The following is a 23,288-nucleotide window of genomic DNA, read 5'->3' as shown; positions in this document are numbered from 1 at the left end:
AAGGCTTTGACTCAATGTAGGAGCTTGAAGATAAAAGCAGTTGCGTCTGCACTTATAAATCGAACGGCATAGTGGAGAGCGCACAGCCACGATTAAATTCTTCTCCTCACTCTGCTGCTGACATGGACTCTTTATTGCATAACTAATGCCGGGCCGTCCTCCGTCTGCATGTGTGTCTATGTGTAACATTAATGAGTCATGATGTGCTGGCTGCAAACCGTCGACGCAGCACCATGGAAGTGAGTATTTTTAGGTCAATGCAGAAAAAGAGGAGAGAGATGGACAAAAAAAAAAAAAACAGAGAAGGAGAGAGAGAGGGAGGAGAAGGCGGACAGAGATCAGCTACTGTGACAAACAAAGTGGACACCAGAGAAGAAGAGGAGGGCAGAGAGAAGCCATGAGTGGAGCAGTGAGGAGGCTGGGGAGCAGAGCAGAGAGGAATTACTTAATAGATTCTAAGTGCTGTTTTGCTGATAAGGAGCCAACAGTTAAATCCAATCAGAGCCAAGAGATCTTTAATGAAGGGAAGTGTTTAAAAGCTGTTTCATCTTTGTCAAAACTAATGCCGAGAGGATGACCCGTTCTGAGCTCTTGGAGCAGTGAAATCAATCAGGAGCGTGCAGCATCTCGCTCGCTTTTCCTCCCACTCTTTTCTTCCGTAATCTCCTAATGCCCTCACGCTTCTCTGGCTTCTTACGCTCACTGTATTTCCTTTCTTTTTGTCAAGAGTGACACTGTTGAGAATGTCATACACTGTAATTGTTAGTCTTCTGCAGTGAAAAATGTGTGATCACTGAATAATGGAGCCGACACTACACAGAAATGATCCGTATTAGAGGAAGAAGAATGCTGAAGGTCTTCCCCTCATGCTGTCGAGCTCCATCTGTGTTCTTATGTTTGAAATTAGATGCCTTAAGACATGTATCCTGTAGTGAAGGACCAGCCACTCACTTGTGTAACCTTTTAATCTAGTTTCTTCTTTGCTGTGTATGTGAAATGTTTATGTCGATGGCCTAAAGCCATACTTATTTTGTAAACTGTTGACTTTGAACTTCCCACCGGTGTGAATCTGTACATCTAAACAGACCTGATTGTGAATGTTTTCATCCATACACGTCACAGTTGCAGAGCAAAGCAGCACAAACATCTGTGTCCACTGCGACTTCCTCCAGCTCTTCTTCGGAGACGCCAAGCTGCTCCCAGACCAAACCAGAGATATAATCTCTCCAGCAAATCCTGAGCCTCCTTTGCAGCCTCCTCCCAGTCAGACGTGCCTGGTAAACCTCTGCTGGGAAGCGGCCAGGGGGGCATCCTAATCAGATGGCCCAGCCACCTCAACGGGCTGCTCTCAATCTGGAGGAGTCGCAGCTTGAGTAGTTTTCATTTATATATGTATTTTTTTTTTCATTTCATCTCCTGTCTCAATTATTTTTCAGTTGTGCTGTGATAGCTGAAGTTTTGTATTTCAAAAGTCTTTGTCTGCCACTGCCCATCTTGACCAGGACTCCACTGAAAAGGACTTATTTAATTAATGTCAACATTTTTATGGTTCAAAAACAGTAAATATGTTCTTTTTCTAAGTTAAGAGTTGGAAAATACAAATTAAATTTATCAAAAATAATAGATAAATAATAATACTATATGTCTCCTATATGCTGTATATATTTTTTTTTAATATGAGTGATTAGTAATCAATAGATAGCCTATAGATTACTAACTTTATTTAAAATACGGTATGTATATAATAGAAACATTTGTCTTTAAAAGCAAAAAAACAAATAAGGGTTCAGACACAACTTATATCAAATTAAGCACTTCGTTTGAGGAGGAAGCTGTATTGGTTTTTGGCCACAGGAGGGCTGATCTCTGACTCTGGAGGGAAACTTAACCCTTTAAGCACATTGATAAGAGCAGAAAAACAAGCAAGGTGAAAGGAGAGATAACCTCAAACCTGAACTGGCTTCAAAGAGCGGTCCTTTAACTGCCTGAAGCTCAGGGAGAAAAAATAATTTGTTTCACAATACATCGATTCTGCGCCGCAAAGGAAATTTGCTGACAGTGCAGCGGGGGTCCTGAGACGTCTGCAGACTCACACTGCGCCAAAAGCACAAAACGGTGAGAGCATGTAGTGTTATTCCACAGTGACGCACGGTTGAGTGATAAAATAGCTAGCATGGTGTGGAATGAAAAAAATCAAGTCATCACTGCACAGACCTAAAGTGCCATGTTGAACTGACACAAAGCTGAAGGTTTCTCTGCACCTTCAGTGAACATTATGAAATAATTAGACATAATTCTAAAACATTCACAATGTAGAAGCCATCTTATGATGTTATGACTAAACTACAAATCAGTTAGAATCATTTCCCATGCTTCCCTGGTCTACAGTGCACGTCTGTCCCACGCCGCACCACAGCAGCCGGGAGGAGCGCTGAGAGAGAGACATCAATTTTCTTTTATCACTGCCTTGCTCATCATTATGTGTTTTACGGCTGGAGAAATGAGCATGGCGAGGAACAAAGGCGGCTGACAGTGGTACTTCCTGAACGGATCTGATTGGCTGGTCTCATCGGACCACAGCTGCAGTGAGCAGCGGCATCAATAAACGCGGATACCGTCTGATTATGTTACACTTCATTCCTTATTTCAAAATTTTCCCCACTGCTGCTGCAGACAGTGCTCTTTTAGTCAGAATTGAAACTGTGTTCAATAATGAATGAGGGGACAATAAAATTGTAAGTAATGGAAATATAAGCGAGCGCTTTAGAAGCATAACCATTACATGTAGCTGCTGGGAATCCAGCCTCAGATGAGAAACAAAGCATCTTGATTTGGTAACTTATAAATTACCAGTGCTTGTAGGATGCGGACCTAATGATCACAAAACATCCATTAGATGCGCAGACACAACACAGCTAAGACTGATTAAATACTAAAAATGTCACATGGGTTCAACATTCAGATATATTCCAGGGTCCTGGTCCTGGGTCGAGATCAGGGTATTTAATCTGGACTCTAATGTGAGTAATTGAGGGTTTTTGCCTGCAGAGTGTTCCTACGAGCCTCATGCATGTTTAGTTTGGAGAGACAAGGGTTCATTCAGTCATCAGCATGCCAGCCAGACACAATAGCGTGAGGTGTGTGTGTGTGTGTGTGTGTGTGTGTGTGTGTGTGTGTGTGTGTGTGTGTGTGTGTGTGTGTGTGTGTGTGTGTGTGTGTGTGTGTGCGTGTGTGTGTGTGCATGTGTGCGTGTGTAGCTATGTGAGAGTGAGCCGTGGTTTCAGGGTAAATCAAATAACCCTGCAGAACATGGGATGAAAAAGTGAGAGAAAGAAACTGAAAAGAAGAGGAGAAGAGATCTTAAAAAAAACAACAACAACAAAAACAAAAGATAGTCCATAGGAAGAGGGAACCTCTTCAAACTGGAGTAGAGAGCTGTGTTAGAAAAATAGAGGCTCAGAAATGACGGAGCGAAAGCTGGAGACTGAGAAAAAAGAGTGAGAGACACAAAGGCAGGGAGAGAGTGAGAGGGAGGGAGGGAGGGTGTTGGCATTACCCTGTGGTTTCCCTCCCTCTCGAGATGGTTAGATAACACACACACACACACACACACACACACACACACACACACACACGCAGCTCAGTGTTGATGACACCACATTTTGTGCAGCTTATTAGATTATGAGCCATGCTGACCTGCAGCAAAATAAAAGTCTACCTCAAGATTAGTTTATTTTTCAAAAAGATGAAACGAAACCAACAATAGTGTGATAAAACAATATGGGGAAGTCTGCTGTTGGGCGTCTGTGTTCTTAAAAAAAAAAAAAAAAAACAATCATCAAATCATTGTTCTTTTAAACTGATTATTTCTGACAGGGTAAAAAAAACATGATTTCAGGAGAAAATAGTAAACTTCCTTCCTTCATCCATCCATGCTGTTGTCCAATTCAGTGTTTCAGAGTGCTAAGGCACAGTCAGTACATTCTGATCAGGTTTCACAACCCCCATGAATTGCTGTGTGAGGTTTTCATGTTCTTCCTGTGCGTGCAGCAGTTTTCCTCATTTATACAGTTTCCTTCCACACTCTTTTGTTTCTCTGTTTCTCTGTTTGCCTTGTGATGGACTGGTCTTCTGCATTCTCCCATAGTGAGCAGGGATCAAGACCTTGAGCTGGATAAACCCAGATAGAAGATGAATGAACGGACTGTGGTGCGCTTGTGCTGCTGGAAGAAGGTCCCAATTTCTATTTGTGAGCATTTACAAAATAACAAAAACTGTAGCCAACAATCTTGTTCACACAAATTCTGTGAAAATAAACATTTTTGTCAGTAATGTAAGCAAACTAAAAGCACTGCAGTATACTTTTTAATTCTTGCATATGTGCTATGTTTTATAAAGTAATAGTGTTGTGCATTTACGAGTAATGCTGTTCTGTTCTGTTCTATTCTATTCTATTCTATTCTATTCTATTCTATTCTATTCTATTCTATTCGATAATAAAAGTTTGTTTCAACATAATGACAAATGAGGTGAATGATAAAGAAGAGGCAAAACTGTGCAGAGAAAATGAATGTCTGAACTTGAGGGAGGGTGGACACACACCAGTACATGCAAATACTAAGTAGAAATGTACTAATTAATGTCTGAAAGATGTTTTCGAAATAAAATATATCAATTACATTTGAATACTGTGTAATGTCATGATCATAAAAAAACGAGTACTGGTACATATCAATCATCAGTGTAATGTCTGGAGTCTATTGAAGGCTTCTATAAAACAGCAGTGTAACATCAAGCATGGCGCCATAAAAAGCAGCCATGCAGCCAAAAGCATAAAACAGTGCCGGAGCAGCAGCTCCATGGGTGCAAATGCCTGAGACGGAGTCCTTGAAGGCAGAGATAAACTGTCCAGCATCATACACATGATTCCCGTCTCCTTTGATGTGCTCTGCTGCTTTAAACGTCACGGCTGAATTCCCACCATCGAAAAGGTGGGGGCATGCAGGCGGTCGTTCGGTTTTCAGCGGTCTATGGTGAGCCACTTTACAGTCTGAACACATGGACCTCAGTGTGGCAAACAAGCAAGAAACACACAGAACTGTGACCTGATTGTTTTGTTGCTGTTAACAATGACATGATGTACAAATGTCATTATCGTCCAATCAATGCTGACTCTACTGTGACCTACAAACCCCATTCAATTATATCCACTGAGGGCCAGCTGACGATGCACCGACCTGAACTCAGCTGCTGGTTCCCACAGAGAGGAAGCGCCAAAGTCCAACAAGCCATTTGAAACAATCTGCTGATTATGAACACACATCCAAACACACCAAAAAAAATGAACCTCTTCAAAATGGAAATTAAAATGGGTGATTTGACCAATTTGCTTCAACATATTAGAAGTCGATAGCGTTGAATCATAAAATAAAAGAACCCTATTAAACCAACAACCTGGAGCAGGGTCAATTATATGACAAAGACAGCCAGAGTGACAATGACCCTGACCTACGAGGAGATGAAGATAAATGGCAGACGGGTGGGAGTAACGCGGCGTCGGGCGATGTGTCTGGTTAATGTCTCCCCTGGGAGGTTTTGTGAGGCATTGTGGGCTTAAAACATGCTATAACAAAATGTCCAGTCGGCGTGGTGAATGGTAATACGTCTCGGAGAATGGCCGCTCCTCAGCTGGGGAAAAGTGACGGGGATCAAATTGGAAGTAGCACATAATGAGCACACTCACCCTCTCTTATTCTGAAAACATCCAGTCAGTGGAGGCTTTCTCTCTCTCTTAACACACCCACACACACACACATACCTCTTCTGACTGATTTTGCAAGTAGCTACTCTCCATGAAATAAATTGCTCAGTTTCAGAGTTTAAATCTTTTAACCCCCCTTAAATCACCCTTAGATTTGCACATGGTGCATTATTGTTGAAATATTACAACTACTCTACTTCGATAAACACTTCAGAATTCCTTGTTTTCTGTGTTCCTGACCACTACAGAAAGCCAAGAAATAGACCAGCCGCGACAAAAATGCACAGTAAGTGGGGCTGAAAACCACACTGACTTCTAATTACTCTTACTCGTTCATCTGAGACCGTCCCACCACTCTGCAGAAGCCCGACCGCTCACAGGGTAGTCTGCCTGTTAGCACGGTGCGGGTGAAGGCTGAGCCAAAATTAACCTCTCTGACTGAGCTCAACCAGATCCAGCGCTCTCTATTCTTAAAACCTGGTCGGATTGAATTAGTCAGAGCATTTTGGACTCAGTCATTCTATTTAAAAGAGTGAACATTGCTGTGTATGACGGGGAGGAATGAAGCAAAGCTAAAGAGATTATTTCTAACTGGGGTGTTTAAATATGCCTGTGCTTTTGATTTGTGTTTGGAAGGAAATGAGTCACTGCTTCTGTGTCACGGCTTGGAAAGATGGAGAGGTGGTCTGATCCTTCTGATCCAGTGGAAAAACTTGACTTGAGCTCCTTTAATCAAGATTTAACAGGTATTAATGTGCAGACCTCACCATTTGTGTATTTCCACCACACAACCGTAAGTTTGCTATAAAGTGAAGATAATTCACTTTAGAGCTGTTTAATCTGACAATACTGGTAATACATGCATTTAAACACTTTAATTTTAAAGTTGTGATTGATACTAACGGTCTGTTACCCTGCATCCTCTTCTGTGGCTGTGCACTCAAACGGCTGCGGCGGCATGTGATTGTGGAGTGCCATAAACAAATTATATCTACCATGAAGAATCAAGGGGATATCCACCAAAAGATCACTCTGAGAGCCAAACACTTGATTCATAGTTGTATAGCTTCAAAGATGCATATTTTTGTGCATAATACTGACAAAAAGTGCTCCTCGACTTTGTAATTATGTTAAATTGACCTATGAATGAAATGAATGACCCCCCCTTCCTCTTCTTCTTCTTTAGTTGTCCGGCCGCCTGATTTGAACCTGTTTTTGTTAAACTTGAAAGCAATATTTAATCCATGTTCCTTTCTATCTGACCCTCTTCAGGATTAAAGGCCAAATTATCACTTGAAACACTTTGATAATTTTAATTTGAATGGACTGGACCATTTGACCAAACACAAACCGCTGAATATAACGTCATGGCGGACTATAGAGGGAGTGCTGTATATACTCAGCGGGGAGATGGTGACCTGTTTGACACAATTTCACTGCCTGGTTAGCTCTGAATGTCACCCTAATTATGTCAATAATGAGCACCGCCTTATGATAGGAATCACAGGGGACCTGGAAGGAGAGTTAACTGTTTAATAGGCACAATGACGTTGTGCTGCACAGGATTATAACTGTCTGAACTCACACTGAACCTCCAGCTTCAAGACAAAGACACGGTACTTTTGTGTTCAGGTTCACTCGAGCGAGACAAGTTTAAAAAATGAAACCTCAGGAATTACAACTAAAATAAAAATAGATTTATTTGGGCAGGGAAGACCCCTGGAAGGCCACTGTGGTTTATTTTAGTAAGACTCTGACCACAAATCTGAAAATAGAAAACACTGGATAACTTAAGAAGGGGGGGGGGGGGGGGGGATGTATTTCCTCTGCATGATAATTCATAAATGTTACCAGCAAACAGAGCAGCAGTGAAAAGTTAATGCTCTCCACAGAGAAGGGCACAACTACCTGAAACAGAGAGGCTCACACTGCATACTAGTAACCCGACTGACACCATGATTAGACCTCTAGGAGGACGGCGCGTTGCTAATGAGGCTCACATGATGCTTCCTCTCAGTCACATGATAGACACGCTCCTGCTCCGGTCTGCGGCGTGTGTGTGTGTGTCGATGTGTGTGTGTCGATGTGTTACACAACCTTTAAGATTCAGCTCTGGCTTTACAATCATAGTTCCATTTAGTGTAACCCTATTACAGTAAGTGCATCACAAGTGATGTTAGACAAGTGTGTGTGTGAGTGTGTGTGTGTGTGTGTGTGTGTGTGTGTGTGTGTGTGTGTGTGTCCAAGAGCTTTGCCATCATTTAATTAACTTAAGTGTGTTTCCTCATAGGAAATACGGTTCCATTTTGAGGTGATGAGATGTTTTGAGGTTAGATTAAGGTTGAGGGTAGAGTTAGGAAACTCAGCTGGAGTGGTGAAAACAGAGCTGTGTGTGTATGCGCGTGTGTGTGTGTGTGTGCGGTGGTGGTGGGAGCAGTGGTGGTGGTGGTGGTGGCGGGGGGGAGGGGGGGTGGTACTGATGAGGTAACATTACAGGTGATCATGTGGGAACAAAGAAGTGGGGCACTTCCATTTTCCCGCTGCTCCTAATGACAGGCCTCCAGGTTAGAGAGAAGAAAAGGGACAGACTGAGGGAAATACTGAAGACGAGGAGAGGTAGAGAGGCAGAACTCCTTTGGCATTGTGTGGATGAGATTCCTTTACAGAGTTTAACCAGAACACAACTGCTCCACTTTATGATCCTCTGCTCTGCCTCTCACTCCCCTCTGTGACCTCTGACCTGCACAGTGCGTCTCCTCGCCCATGCTGCTCTCCCGCCTGCCCTCCCTCTCCCTTCTCCCCTTCCCTCGGGGGTGTTTGACGGACTGATGCTATTATCCCTACCTCCTTCATCCCCAGGTCTTCAAAGGAAGGAGATGACTGTATCTATCAGGCTTTAGTGTGCTTAAGGAAAGCCTCTGGCGCTGTCATGATTCACTCCCAGCCTGAGCTCCGATGGAAACGCTTTGTGTGCTTTTGACAGGAAGGCAGATTGATAGAGGAAATAATCATATTCCATCCTTCATTATTTGTACACTTTGTACTGTAGACAGACATTCCATATTGTTTAAAGCAAATCCAACTGTGTGACACACGTGAAAACCTCATTTTAATATTCGATGCCCTTCCACTACAAATCACCCAAGTTCAAAATTTTACATGCACAACAGCCGATCGATATAATACCTAAAATACATTGTTAAAGACGTCCATCAATTCATTACTCGAACCGCTAAAACTTGTGTGAGGAGTGAGAGAATGATCCAGACTCTTCCTGGCACGCCTTCAGTGTAAATACAGAACTGCTCTGTGAGGTTTCAGGGATTTTAACTCACACCCACAGGTGAATATTTTCTCTACACGTCAGAAGGATTAGTCAATTTATCTCCCCAACCCCCTTTTGTAAAGTTTTTACAAAAACATGTGAGGTGTTTCTTATACTGTCACAGACACTTCCTGATAAATCCTGAGCAACTCTGACCGCTACACTTTCCCTGACACAGCCAGAAAGGTTAATTACCACTGGTGCACCACTCCTTTAACATTTTCCTGTTTGTACACCTCTCAGGAAAACTTGGCACCGTTATTTGGCCACGGCATCTGATCTGTAGACAATCTGTAAATATATTGTTCTTTCATCCCATCCAGATACGAGCACACTCGCAGGTTACAATTCCATGACATGTTTGTTTTCTCTGCGAGCCACTTCCTCCATAATGGCTCTCAGATTCGGCTCCTCTGCGGAACAACAAACAGGGGTTTATTTGTTCAGTCCGGCCAAGCGGGGCGCAGATACGTGCTCATGCTTCGCGTCTGGACCAAATACCAGAAACACTGCAGTGGAATTCCTCACTTCCCAGTACCGACTCCCACTCCTTCGCATTGTTTGGTGTCTGTGTGCTTCTGCGTTCCACTCCCACACGGTGACATTGCTGCTACGGCCACAGCGAAAACCACATGGGATTGGACCAAACTTTTACATGTTACAGAGACAATTTCACAGTGAAAATGCTAAAAATATATTGAGCTTCTATAAATACAAGAGTGTGTTTGACCTCAGGCTACTGATGTTTGAGGAATTTCAACTGGATTGAAAAACAGGCATTTAAAGCCAGCTGTTATATATGTGAAAGCACTGCACTGACTGTCAAATGGGGAAACAGGGTTCGACATTTGTCCATTAATCGCAGCTGCCTGAAGCAATATGAAGTACCCGAAGTCTGTATTTCGATTAATATCCCATTACCTGAGCTGAGATAAAGCTGCTGAATCCAGATTCTCTTGGTAATGACGTGTCTTCAATTAATTACTACATTACACAGAGTGACAAGCGCAGAGGATCCTGCTCCCGCCTGCAGCGTCTCACCTCCCAGACCGTTTATCGAGTACAGCAAATGTGAAAAAGAAGCTTGTCGCGTCTGTCGCTCACCTCTTATTTCCTTCTCCGCTGGTGTCCCCAGATGACTGCGGTTTTATTAAAACTCCTGACGTAGCCACACGTGTCAGGATTGTGGTCTCAATAAGTGAGAGTATTACGTTTGAAGGCTGAAATCCTGGCTATTCTTGCTACTTTTCAATTTTTCTTCTTTTTTTTCCCTCTAGTGTCCGTCTCCACACAGAGCTGTGACTAAAAGCTTCTTATTCCGCTGAGGGTTAGCTAAAAAGGCTCGCGTCATTTCCACACAGAGCTGTGCCTTTTTACCGTTCACAGCGTTTGAAAGCTTTCAGATCAAACCGTCAAACTTTATGGACCCGGCTTGGATACTGATTTTTCACAGGGACTCATTCTGCTTTAACTATCCTCGACTTTTTGTCCTCCTTCATTCCTGAAACAGCCAATATGCATTTTTAATCATCTATGAGGCATTAATTATTCAGCAGCCATTGGATTTACTGCTCCTGGCCTGGAGTTAATGGTCCGAGCTGCTATTTCTACCTGATTAGTGGAAACACTGAGGTGGAGGGTGTGTGTGTGTGTATGTGTGTGTGTGTGTGTGTGTGTGTGTGTGTGTGTGTGTGTGTGTGTGTGTGTGTGTGTAGTCACAGCTGCAGGTTGGTATTGGACCAGTTTTTACAACTTCACTTGCTGATTTTAAAGTTTTAAATGGATGTCACTCTGATGCTAAAGACATTTTTTTTAAATCTTACTTTCACTTTATTTGCAGTTATTTATTTCCTTACCAAAAAGACTTCAAAAAAACAAGAAGAGACGTCAAGAAGAGAAAAGAAGAAATACATTAACAGCCGGTAAAACGTCAAACTGAAACTGATAGAAACAGCTTTTACTTTCAAATCTGTGAATCCAGAGTGCTATTAATTGAAACTATAGTGAAAACATGGATATTTCACTTCGCACTACCAGGAAAAAAGTTTATTTCTAAAGGCCATAATTTTGTGAAATTATGGCATAAAGTAATGACATACTGAAATATCCCCTCTTTTGCCAGTTATCAACCAGTTCTTTTTCAAGAAAATCATTCACCGGGTGAAACCCCTGAAGCCTGTTTTTGACTTTAAAACAGTTGCAGCAGCTGTTTTCCATCCTGATTGCTGCGCCAAGCGTTGGTGATAAGAAAAATTGGTTTTTGCATTAATAATTCTGAACCCCTGACAGCAAGTCAGCCTTCATGAAGATACCGTGGGTTCTGACTAAAAGACCTTTAAGGAGTTTAAATTCATGTTTGTTTATGCGGAGCACTTGTGGGTGCTGTTTGATGAAACCACACACACATGCGCAAAGATATAATGGATGAATCTCAACTATAAAACCACCAACCGTTCTGGACGCAAACAGTGAAGCTGTTGTCCATCACTAGTGCAGAGGAACTGTTTACTACTGCCATGGTGCCCATGAGCAGCAGCAGCATTTCAGCTGCATTTCCCCGTCTTCACATGAAGTCAAAACATCTCACTGTGCAAAAAGTTGCATTTTCGATGTCTCTACCGCACAAAAAACACAACAACAGTTTTCTGTTTTCACTTGAAAACATTATGTAAATGGAATGTAAAATTACTTCCCTGTATTTTATGTTCTCCAGTAAAATCACTCGACTACTTTTTAAGGAAGCAACGAGTAACTGTACTGAATTACAATTGTTCTGTCACTTCCACAACACAACTAAAGCCCAGCATAGAAAAAAAAAAAGCATTTACAGAGTTATTCTGTACATCCAAGAATGTAGTATGAGTCAGTTCAGCATCAGTGAGTCTGATTCATCAGACTGTGATAAATCATTCACGCGCACACACATTCATACACACACATCTTGTTCAACGCATACTTCTGCAATTTGCACCGGAGTCTTCAACCTTTGGCTGACGTGTGCCCGACACAGAGAATAACACAACCCGGATGCAGCGAGGCGAGCTGGAGTCAATTATAAGAGCTTTCAAATGTGACCAGCAGGATTCACTGATAGCGGCGTTGTAGAAACGACTTCTCATTGCAATGCCTGTACACACACACTGATAAACAGTGGAGGGTGTGAATGAGATGAGATGTTGAGGTGGGTGTAAGCGCTGTTCACAACCTCTCCTCCTTTGATTTGGAGGTAATTACCCCGAAAATCAAAGCAGTGAGTGACAGTGTTGAGCTGCGATGCTCACTACAGGAATGAGGGGAAAAAAATAAAAATACTAAAAAGGTTTTGATGTCGATGAAATGAACACTGAACATTTCAAGAGCAGAAAAACTGGGAAGTGAAATAAAGGACATAGAGTTAATAAAGAAGGAGCTGGATAGCAGCAGGAGTTGACTCACCAGGACTCTGTTCTCCATCTTGTCTCCTTTGATCTCCAGTTTGACTCTTTTCCTCAGTGACAGCTTCACCTTCCTCCCCACCGCATCCCTCACACTCTCTGCACAAAGACAGGGAGAGATGTGGAATGTGATTCAGGTTCAGGAGGGAAACCATGCAAAAATGTAAATGTAATTCTACACAAAACGGAAACTCATGGAGGTTTGCTGATGCAGTTTTCACAAAGGCTCGTCAAGTTCTCAAGAGTTTGGACTCTGTAGCTTTCTGTCCAGACACACATCGGTACACCTGTCTAACAAGAGGAACATCCCCCAGTACTCACACTTATTTCTTAAATTGAGCTTTAACAGGCAGTATTTAAAAAAAAATCATTTCTGTGGCTTTTCCATCATTTGTGGTTAAATGTGACGCTCACAACAGTAATAGAGAAAATGCATATATAAACAAAAATGCAAAGAAATCTTACTTTTCACATTCCCGAAGAGAAAAAACACAGTTGTAAAAACATAAATAAGGTTTGCTGAATTTAACTGTTTCTAAAAATATATTACTGTGCAAAATGTTTAGGTTGATGTGGGTGAGGAAAAAGTGTTTTTTGTTTTTGTTTTGTTTTTTTTTTTTCCATTTGTTCCGATAACAGTTTGCCTTCACTGCAGCATCAGTTCACAACACACTTGCAGAGTTTTGGAAGCTGTGCTAATCTTCTGTGGAAGGTTCAGGTGCTTTTGTCGAGCCACATTAACTCAAACAGACGTGTTGCGATCGGGCCTGTGTGAGCAGCACTCCATCACTCCCAGCACACTCTGTCCTTCTTTATGCTGAAGTTACTCTCCAAGCACGGGCTCTATGTCTGAGGCTGTTTATCTCTGCTGCAGAAGCAGTCTGGAGCCAATCAGAATCCTGTCCTACACAAGACTGACAGGGTTTATTTCTCCCATATAACAATGTGATTTTCAATAAATATAAATACTTATGGAGATGAAGTCAATGCCTGTGCTTCAGGCACCAGGTTTCAACAAGTAAACAACTTGAAAACAACGTTAAGTGAGATGAGAATCAGGAACGATGGAAGGACAAAATACAGGCAACTCCAGAAGGAGGAGGAAGTGGGATCTATGAACACAGGACTTAATAGAAGAGCAGCTGAACTGAGAGTGAAGACCACCGTGGACCGCAGCTCAGTGCTCGAGTACACGAAGGCAAGACGCTCGGGAGGATAGAGAAGATGATGAAGAGAGAAGCACACCTCCTTAGGAAAGCAAGACAAGATGTCCTTACTGGAGGCTCTTGAGACAAGAAAAATAAAAACCGACTGCCTGAATGAAGAGAGAGAACAGAGAGGTTCCAGCCAGGGGAAAAGACAGACTGTCCTCTTCTGAAACATCCAAGTAGTTCTAACAGAACAAACTCACCAAGGCAGGAAGGAGCCCTTGGTACATGTTTGTTTGCTATAGAGGATGACAAACCAGACAGTTTTCTAATTTCTGCACCAAGGTGACAGAGTTGTTTCTTAAACATATAAAGGAAAAGCTGTTGAAATACAGAAGGTTGTCCTCCAATCCCATGAATGACCACAGCTCTGCTTAAACTGTATTCTTTTCCCCTCAGTGTGTGTTTGTGTGGACGTGTGTCAACATGTGTGCTGATGGGCGGTTTAGTTAAGAAGCAGCTAAAAACAGTGCAAATGTGACACACACGTAAAGTCCATTCATAATAAATGGCGTCACACCCTCAGTGTGTAAAGACTTCTGCGATTGATTGTTCATCACCACTGAGAGTGTCCACAGCCGGAGAGCCGGCTCAGAGAGCAGAAGTGGGTCAGCCGCCTCCGTACGCTGCTAATTCACTCCTCCACCAGCTGAGGGTGCGTACAACATGTGTCTGACGCAGGCCGCGATTCTGCACATGTACATCTGTGCTGGCATGTGTGTAGCCTCGCCTGCAGGCTTCCTCACATCATCACCAGATCAAAGTGGAACTAATAATTAGGTAGTGTTCAAAACGGCTCATCTGCCAGCCTTGAGCTCCCTAAATAAACAGCGGGGTCGATGTGCAAAATGTCAGCACAGAGACCAGAGAGCCGCACGGACGTCTGCTGTGGGGTTCCTGCAGGTTTCGGTGTCATGTTGAAGAAAAAAAAAGCTGACGACCCTCTGGCATAATTTGGTATTTTTCATGATAGTAGACAGAAGTCTGTATTTTAACCAGTCAGCTGTTCCGCTGCACTGAGCTTCTATTGAGAAGAAACACAAGTCACATAAAAGTTCAACTTTCAGCAGAAGTCCAAGGCGAGGGCAGGAAAAAGGGGAGACCTGCGGGTTCATAAAGCCACCAACAAACATTTCCCAAACCAGTAAAGTCAGTCCAGATATGTCTTCTCATGAGTGTTTGTTTTGAATATTTTAGGCACAGAGATGAGACGCTGCTGTCTTTAACCCCAAAGGAAAACATTGACCGTGTCACAGTCAGCCAATGCAATGAAGAATGAATTGGGAATATTCAAGATTAACACGAACTGCTCAACTCTGCAGTTAAACTCTGGTGTTGTTTGAACGTGGATGTTTGTTGATCACATGGTAATACAGTGGTGTATTATCACACAGCAGGGGAGTTTCTGGTTCGAACAAACCGTCTGTTGGGGCCTTGCTTTTTGGAATTTCGCATGTTGTCCCTGTGCCTTTGAAGGTTTTCTCCAGATTTCTCAGTTTCGTCTTTGGAGTTGTGGAGCAGAGGTACTGAAAATACACCCGCCCACGTTAAGTCACTCAGACGATGCCAGACTTTCATTTTCATAAACAGCAATTTACAAGTTTTTCCTGCCATTTCAGTGACCCAACCTTACAGCTCTGCTACAACGCTGTCTGTGTGCATGAAGTTATGCTGGTATTGACGATAAATGCAGCAACACATTTTTGTTTTTAAGGGTAAGATTCACTTGATACGCCGTTCTGTATCAGACTTGTGTTGAAGCTGTGTTCTCTGAAGGCTTGTAGGTTTCAGTGTGTCAGTGTGTTAGCCCTGTCATGGATCGTTGATCCCGATACCCTGTCCAGGCTGGGATGGGCTCCAGTCTGGATAAACACATGAGTGGTTGTGTACTTCTTGTCATAACTTAAAAGAAGAAGGAAAAAAAACAAGAAAGAATTTCAGGGTGTCTCTCCTCTTTAACATTTCTCTCCTAGAAAATAGTTTGGAGGCAATAAACTCTGAACACACTCTGGAGTGGAAGGAATGTAAACACACCGATGGGGAAAACTGCTGCTTGGAGTTCTCTGGAGGTACAACGTAACATCAGTGTTTTCTCTGTCGTGTTGCACCATGTGAGCGCTCACTGCTCTGCCTCTGTCTGTTTCACTGTGCTCACTCGGTTGCATAATTTCTTTCCCATATTACTTGGATATTTCATAGATGACATACAAACCATTTTTTTCTTTTATATATATATATATTACTAAAACCATGAAAGTGCTTCAGTGTAAAATATGAGCCATTTTCAGACACAATTGTCTCAAATTCTGAAGGTCAGTCAAAAGCTGTTAGATTGTTCTAGATGTCTGAAGAAGGAAAAAGTCCAAAAAGCACAACTCAGCAGAGAAAAGTCAGACCGATTTTCTGCAGCATCACACTTGAATGACTTGTATGTGCAGCAGGCCAAGAGACAAGCTGCATCATGCTGATTCACAGGCACCACGAATGTTTCCAACAATGACTGGTTATATCCAGACAACAGCACATGACAAAGGATCACGATAAATAAATCCCATGTGTCAAGTGTGCAAATAAAACAGAGATACTTCCAACGATGGGCTCACAATGTACAGAACTCAGCTCAGGGTCCAGGATGGATCATTAAACAGCTGTGCTTGTACTGCAGGAAGGGACACTGATCAAACGGCATGACATGCCTGTCCTGTCCCATCTAAAACATACTGATCATTAATTAAAAAATGACTAATGAGATGCATGTCCTCATCTAAAATTAAAGTCTGAGCATGAAAGATGTGACAAGTCAGGGGATTTCAATAACATTAACGTTGTTAAATCTCTTCAAGCTTTGGTGGATCAGACAACATACATACAAAAACTGTTTTTAAACTTTCACGGTGCTCTAAATCTTTGGAAAAGCACAGTGAGTTCCATTAAAATTTTATTCATGATAGTGCCCCACATTTTATCCTTCTACTCCACCAGGAAGGATTGACTTTGCCCTTCCACTGACATTTGTTCAAATAGAAAAGACAGAAGGATATTGCATTTAATAGAGGTGGCTCGCGGTAATGTTCATGATTCAGTTGAATAAATGCATAACAAGTAACTACATGATTCAGTAACATTTTCTTCTTCTTTGTGCTTACAACAAAAGAATGAATCACAGTTTTTTAGAGTGATGGAGGAAATTAGCAAGTCCATAGAAAACCCATGCACACATGCACAGGGAGAACATGTAACCTCTGCACATCAACGCCCCCAAACCTGGACCTGACCCTCAAAAAGACTCTTCCTGTAAGGGAAAAAGCAATAACCACTCCACCATCTGTGTGAGAAAAGAAGGCAGAGAAGGAGCCTGGCTTATCCAACATTACACCAAGGTGTCAAAAACAACAGTCGTTTCCCCAAACAAAGAGACCCTGAGCCTCAACCAACCAGTCTGTGAGCACAAACACAGAGAGAGAGAGAGGAGGGAGCCATGAGAACTGGACCGTTAAAACCCTCCAGAGCGGGGATGTCCGAACAGACTGAGGTTACTGTGTGCTAAAATAACTCTATAATAAGTTCTGTGCACAGTCTGACCGCTCACATCTAAACTATCCAGCTTTTCTTCCTAATATAGGCTGCAGTCCACTTCCCATTGACAGCACACACACCTTGTGGCAGAGCTCCTTTTCTAAACAGCTCCAAGCTTTAAAACATATGGAGAATAAAGTACATCATGTTTATGATATGTAAGGAAACGTGTGGGAAAATTAACCCAAACTGTCAATGTTTCCTAATCTTTGTTACATTACAAGATTTTAGTGGCTGTTGAGACAAATATGTGATAGACGTGACTGTGCTGAGTATGGCAACATTCTTACAAATACAGTTACACTGTTTCTGAATTAGATATTTCACTCCAGTAATAAAACGTGCTTTAATTTAGTGTGGACTGCCAATTATGTTTTCATTAGGATTTAGTCTTACAAATGAAGCGAAAAAAAAATCCTGGGAAAAGGCACTTCTCTAACCCTCAGAATCATCTTTCTACTGTTTCAGGGAGAAAAATGCTGAGCAATGGTAAATAATAAAAGATCTACAGGTTTAATTTCTAGTTAGTGGGGAAGACAATGACACTCTGCCTCGGAACAATAAGTTTTACTGTATCTACAGAATAAAAATGAAGGACTGCACTCATATGAGTAGAAACTTGACGACACAATAAGCACATGCAGAGACTTGCGATGGAGGGAGACCCAGTGATTGTTCAGTCTGCACACATGGCTTCAGGTCTGCGTCTTACCCACGAGCTCTTTGGGGACCTCTGACACTTCCTCGCTCATTTTAACGCTGAAGATTAAATCCAACGCAGCCGCAAAGATTCAGTCAGCACATCGATCAGCCTCAAAATATGGGGGAAAGCAGAGAGAAAGAGAGAGAGAAAGAGAGAGAGAGAGAGAGAGAAGGGAGAGAGTCAGGTGGTGCGTCCCTCCCGGTTACATGCTCCTCTCCTCCTCCTCGCGCCGCGTCCGGACAATGTATCCGTGCATCCCGTTAAAACGTGGCGGCTTCCAGGGGCGCTACAGTATGGGGCTGAAAAATAATAATAATAAAATATATATATATATACGGAAAAGGGAGACGGGGGCGAAATGATCAGCTAAAGTCCCTTTAGAATCATGTTGGATAAAGACCACCGCTCGCGCTCATCCTCCGGTGGCCGCGGTCCTACCGTAAAGCTGTCGGTGGTACAGTAGCAGCCAATGGTGGGAAGCGGGGCCCCTCCCCGCTCCTCCCCGCTCCGTGATGCGACAGGAGAGCCGGTGTGGCGTGGAGAGGAGGGAGGCGGCGGGGGCAGACCGGTATTAATGAGCTGCCTTCCGCACCGACTGGCGACCGGAGACCTCTAGTGGTCCTCCAGGAACCGCACTGGGAGGAACCTTTGTACACTACAAGTCCCAGCAGGGGGTCAGGGAGCCTGTAGGAATACAGACTGGGTATGAAAAATATATATAATAATTAATGGATAAATGAGTCTACATCGTTCATGTATTTGTAAATTGTGCACTGTAATGTAAAGTTGTAGTATTCAAGAGTCTTGGCCTTGAGACTATATTTTCAAAGTCAAGGTCTTGACTCAGTCTTGGTTCTTCAAAGTCTTGGTCTTGTCTTGGTTTTGTAATGCTCTTCTTGGTCTTGTCTTCGTCATTGGTCTTGGTCCATCCCCTTGAGGTCTTGGTTTATCTTGGTCTTGGTCTCGGCCTCAGTCTTGTTTTGGTCTTGGGATGCTCAGGTCTTGGTCTTGACATGGTCTTGGGTTAGGTTGTGGACTATGGTATTACTATAATATGTACATAAGAGAGGAGAAGTGTAGTTGATGAAAATACATTTTAGCATATTTCATTATTACAATCGGTTAATTATTTTTAGTGAATTAATTAAAGTGCCACATCCCAGAGTGTTATCTCAGCGTGACTCTTACTTTTCTAAATGCCTATCTTCAAGAAAAAAATTGGGGAAATAATTTCTCATCATTTAATGCAGGATCAGAGGGATGAAAAACATGGGAAATTTCTGCTGCAGGCACATTGAAATCTACAGAAAATCATATAAAAATACTGACAATAAAAGAAAATATTATGCAAGAAATACATGTGTTTTTGTGGGACAGCTTGGCATCCACCACTCTGCTGATATCCCAGGGTTTCTGTGATTTTTTTTGCCTCCATGCTCACCCTTCTTGAACCCCATTGAAGAGTTTCTTTCAGCACGGAGGTGGAAAGTTTATGATCACTCTGCACACAGCCAGGTCTCCTTACTGAATGCAGTGAATGCTGGGTGTGGAGATATTTCTCTGCCAGGAGTGGATCAGACACACAAAAAGCTTCCACCCACAGTGCATTACTAAGACATACGATGTGACGTGGATGGAAACATGCATGCTGACTTCATGCACTGTCTACTGTCCCATTACTCTAATAATGTGCCCCATCTGGCGCCATCTTGTGGTGGTGTGGCAAAGTTACAAGCTGCAGCAATGATTCGCTCGTTCGTCCACAACACGTCCTTTATTTTGCAGACCAACGCAACAATTCACACAACTTCACACTTCACACACTTATATATTAAATTTGAAAAGTTAATGAGTACATTCTCCACGTGATTCAAGTAAAAAAATACATTCAATTGTTTAGTTTTCTTTCTCTTACTTGGAACACAAACAAAACGTAAGAAAACTACTTATAAACTGTGTCGTTTTTCCTTTCCTGAGATGAATTAGGTGCAAAACAATGATACTTCTGGTATTTTTCAACAAAATTAATTCTGTGTATGAAAAACACGTGCATTTTGACAACAGCAGTCTTTGTGTTGTCAAAATGCACATATTGTGCATGAATTGTGTTTTTTACGTTAGAAACTCAAGGTACAGTTTGGACTCAGCTGCTTAATGTCACTCAATCTTTTCTGGAGTCGGTCCGCCATTGAGCTGAGTTGACAGGATCTCAGCATCTGTGGCATGTTCCACAGCTGCTTCTCTGGAGTCTTGTACACCCAGTCCCTGATCTGATCCAGGAGAGGACCTCTCTGTTTGGACACTGATGTGTCCCTGATGCACCTCTCCTCCGAGTTATGGATGTACCTGAAGCAGGGAGAGAAAGGTGAGCGTTGTGTCTGAACAGCAGAGGTCGAAAGAGCAAGAAAAAGCTACAATACACAAGTTCAACTATTGTTTCTTACATCATATTCAGTTACTATTATACTACTCTTGTTGAAAAAGACAAAAGTCTTCTCAAAACTACTCAAAGTGTCAGTTACTTTTTAACTGTGATGTCAAATCAATTTGATTCACCAGTTGCATAAAATATGAAAGTTTAAAACATTTCTCAAAACAATTTTTTTTCAAGTTACAGTTGAAATTCATTTAAATTACAATGGAAATTTGATTCAAATTGTGTGAATAAGTAAGTGGATATAGTTGTCAGAAGAAACATTCAAGTAGGAAAGTCGATGTAGTAAAAATATTGGATTTTTGTAATTTTGTTCTTCCACTAACAAGACAGCTGTAAAGATAGAAAAAAAGGTATGAATAGAAGGAATGAAAGTTAAAGTAACAACAGACATGTTGACTTACTTGTTGACAAATCTCCTTATTTTTCCAACACGCATTTTGGACAAGAATCCTGAGAGGAACCTCCTCAGCGTCTCACCTGGAAGACAGTTAAAATGAAATGCAAACTAAAATAAAGCAGGTTTATGATGTGAAGTTCAGTCACAGTGTTTCATTCTGCCAGTGTTTCATCCAGGCAGGAATATCGCTGCTCTCTTACCGCCATTTGCCAGATCTTCACAGGAGCCACACACTGTGTCTTGGTACACTGAACCCTGGAGGAGTGTCAGCTGTCCGGCCTCACATTCTTCTTGTTTGATACACGAGTCGAGCGCAGAAGTTGAGGTAGAATAAAATCCCTCAGAACACTTTTCACACACAGTGTCCATTTTCGATGAACCTGTGAGAGAACAAGACGTCATTTAGTGACTAAGTTTGGCTTCCTGAGAGTTTCAGCTGTGTGGTGAAAATGAAAGTCACTTGGTCCATTTCACTTTCATCTTCAAAGCTGGCGTGTGAAACGGACCATTCCGTGCATACACAATAGTATGAATAACATGAATACCATGAACAATGAATGTTGTTTATTGATTATCGAGCCCCCAAAGGATCATTTTTGTTCAGCTTAATCAGTCTAATAAAGTCAAACCTGACATGGATTAGCAATGAATATTCATTTTTATATTAACATATTGTTAAAAATCAAATGTTTTCCTTGACTTCTGACTTCGGATCGAGGTGAAATTATGTGTTTTTCCAAGGAACTGACAATCACACTGTTGGCCCTATGTGATTTCCACACTTGAAATCAATCATGTGGGAATTAGGTAACAAATTAGAAATTCTCACATTACAGTAATCATGTAGTTTTTTTTTTGGGGTACTTGAAGTTTTTCCAGGATGTTATTTCATCCGTAACCTATTTCAATTTGATTAAGGCCACACAGTCAACTGTACTGGTCCAGTCAGAGACATTGTGCACTTTGCAGACTTAAAAAGGCAAATTTACATTATGATGTTTCAGATGGCTTTCATCTTTAGGGATAAGTTTAAGTGTTTCTTCGTCTAAATCAAGAATGTTCAACCCTGGTCCTGAAGATCTCCATTCCTCTATGTTTACCTGAATCTAGTCATTCAAGCTGCAAATAAAGCCTCATAAGCATCTCACTGATATCATGTTTGGTGCAATATTGAGAGACTCAAATCATGCAGAACATGAGCTCTAAGGTCAGAGTTCCTCGCCACTGATGTCTGATGAAATGTCATCAAGAGCAACACTCACAGCTCAGAGCACATGCAAGCATCTCGTCTATCTCACGAAGAGACGGTACCTCTGGTGAGGACGCCCTCTCCGGGGCCGCACTCTGTGTGTGGGATGCAGAAGTCGTCGGCCGAGTAGAAGCCCTGCTTGCAGCGACAGACCCTGTCGCTGGTCGGGGAGCACTCCCTCGCCACCTCCTGGTTCCCGGTGCAGAAGCTGTGGCAGTACAGACACCTGGGCAGGTAGTTCCACAGCTCCGTGAAGTATTCGTTGGCGCAGGGCGCACACTTGGTCTGGGTGCTGGCGGTGCAGTGAGCCACCATGTGAGTGCCCGGGGGGCACCTGTTGCAGAGGAGGGGCTTCCCGGTGAGGGGGTCTTTATACTCATACTTGGGGATGGAGTCCACTGCCGAGGCGGCCGTGTGGAGGCCAGAGAGGAGGATCAGAGTGGGAAGCAGGAGCTGTGGAGAGGACGGGGGTTACCATGGATGCAATGAAACACACAGCACAATTTATAAGATGTTAAGTAGTTTAAGGCAATCAAATCAATCTATCGGGCTTAATAAACTCCATTCAAAACAAAAAACGATTCATTCAATCTGTTCATAGTTTTGCCCATTAATGACCACATTCCCTTGCAGCACACAAAGAAGTGATCAGTGAGGCCTTAAGAGTCTTTCAAAATAAAACCAGCTGCGTTTGGATGGATTTAGCACATAGACAGCATTTACAAAATCTCAAATTTAAATGATAAAACCTTAGATGGTGTTCAGGAGTACTCACCCTGTTCATGGTGTTCGGTGAAACAGGATTTGACAGCATGATCTGGTTCTTTTTATAGTCAAAGAGGGAACTCATGTACGTGGGCGCTGTGCGTTGGAAAGGTCACCACTGTAGTGTGACATATAAAGCTATATTTGTCTTTATACTGAAGAGTGATATTTACAATTCATTTTGCTTCAGTTCCAGCAAACAAAAGCAGTCTGTCATTTTTCAGAAGTTCACCCATCACCGGAGGGCTTTACTACTTCCATGTAGCAATTTACAAATCATCTTCTTCTTTTAGTTTTTAGTAAACAGCTACCTACACCACCTCTCTGAATACAATGATTTCAAAACAATTACAATCCATCTTTTTTTTTTTTTTTTGGGGGGGGGGGGGGTATAAGACTTTTAAGTAATTTAAGTGTCATAATTATTGAAAGC

At 42.3% G+C, this 23,288-nt stretch overlaps 1 protein-coding gene and 1 pseudogene across 1 annotated transcript; both read right to left on the bottom strand.

The window, feature by feature from the left end:
• The window catches only part of LOC115396504 (F-actin-uncapping protein LRRC16A-like), a 61,927-nt pseudogene extending 43,599 nt beyond the window's left edge, over positions 1-18,328 (bottom strand).
• Positions 18,329-19,771: 1,443 nt separating this feature from the next.
• LOC115396901 (tumor necrosis factor receptor superfamily member 11B-like) lies at positions 19,772-22,877 on the bottom strand. The gene is made up of 5 exons (XM_030102980.1): positions 22,866-22,877; positions 22,153-22,543; positions 21,042-21,221; positions 20,846-20,921; positions 19,772-20,353 (listed from the first exon to the last, which is right to left on the bottom strand). Exons 1-5 carry the CDS (start codon positions 22,872-22,874, stop codon positions 20,125-20,127), a joined length of 885 nt encoding a protein of 294 aa, XP_029958840.1. The 5' UTR covers positions 22,875-22,877; the 3' UTR covers positions 19,772-20,124.
• Between the last annotated feature and the right edge of the window lie 411 nt (positions 22,878-23,288).

The sequence above is a fragment of the Salarias fasciatus genome, chromosome 11 (assembly GCF_902148845.1).
Source record: "Salarias fasciatus chromosome 11, fSalaFa1.1, whole genome shotgun sequence".
Lineage (NCBI taxonomy): Eukaryota > Metazoa > Chordata > Actinopteri > Blenniiformes > Blenniidae > Salarias > Salarias fasciatus.
Note: the sequence above shows the minus strand (reverse complement) of the source record. Positions and strands in the feature narration are given on the sequence as shown.

Bases quoted from the DNA above. Each gene is read 5' to 3' on its own strand.
- LOC115396901 (XM_030102980.1), bottom strand. The intron at 21,222-22,152 runs GTACCGTCTCTT...GTTCTCTCACAG, and splicing joins AGAGGGCGTCCTCACCAGAG to GTTCATCGAAAATGGACACT. The intron at 20,354-20,845 runs GTAAGTCAACAT...TCCCTGCTTCAG, and splicing joins ATAAGGAGATTTGTCAACAA to GTACATCCATAACTCGGAGG.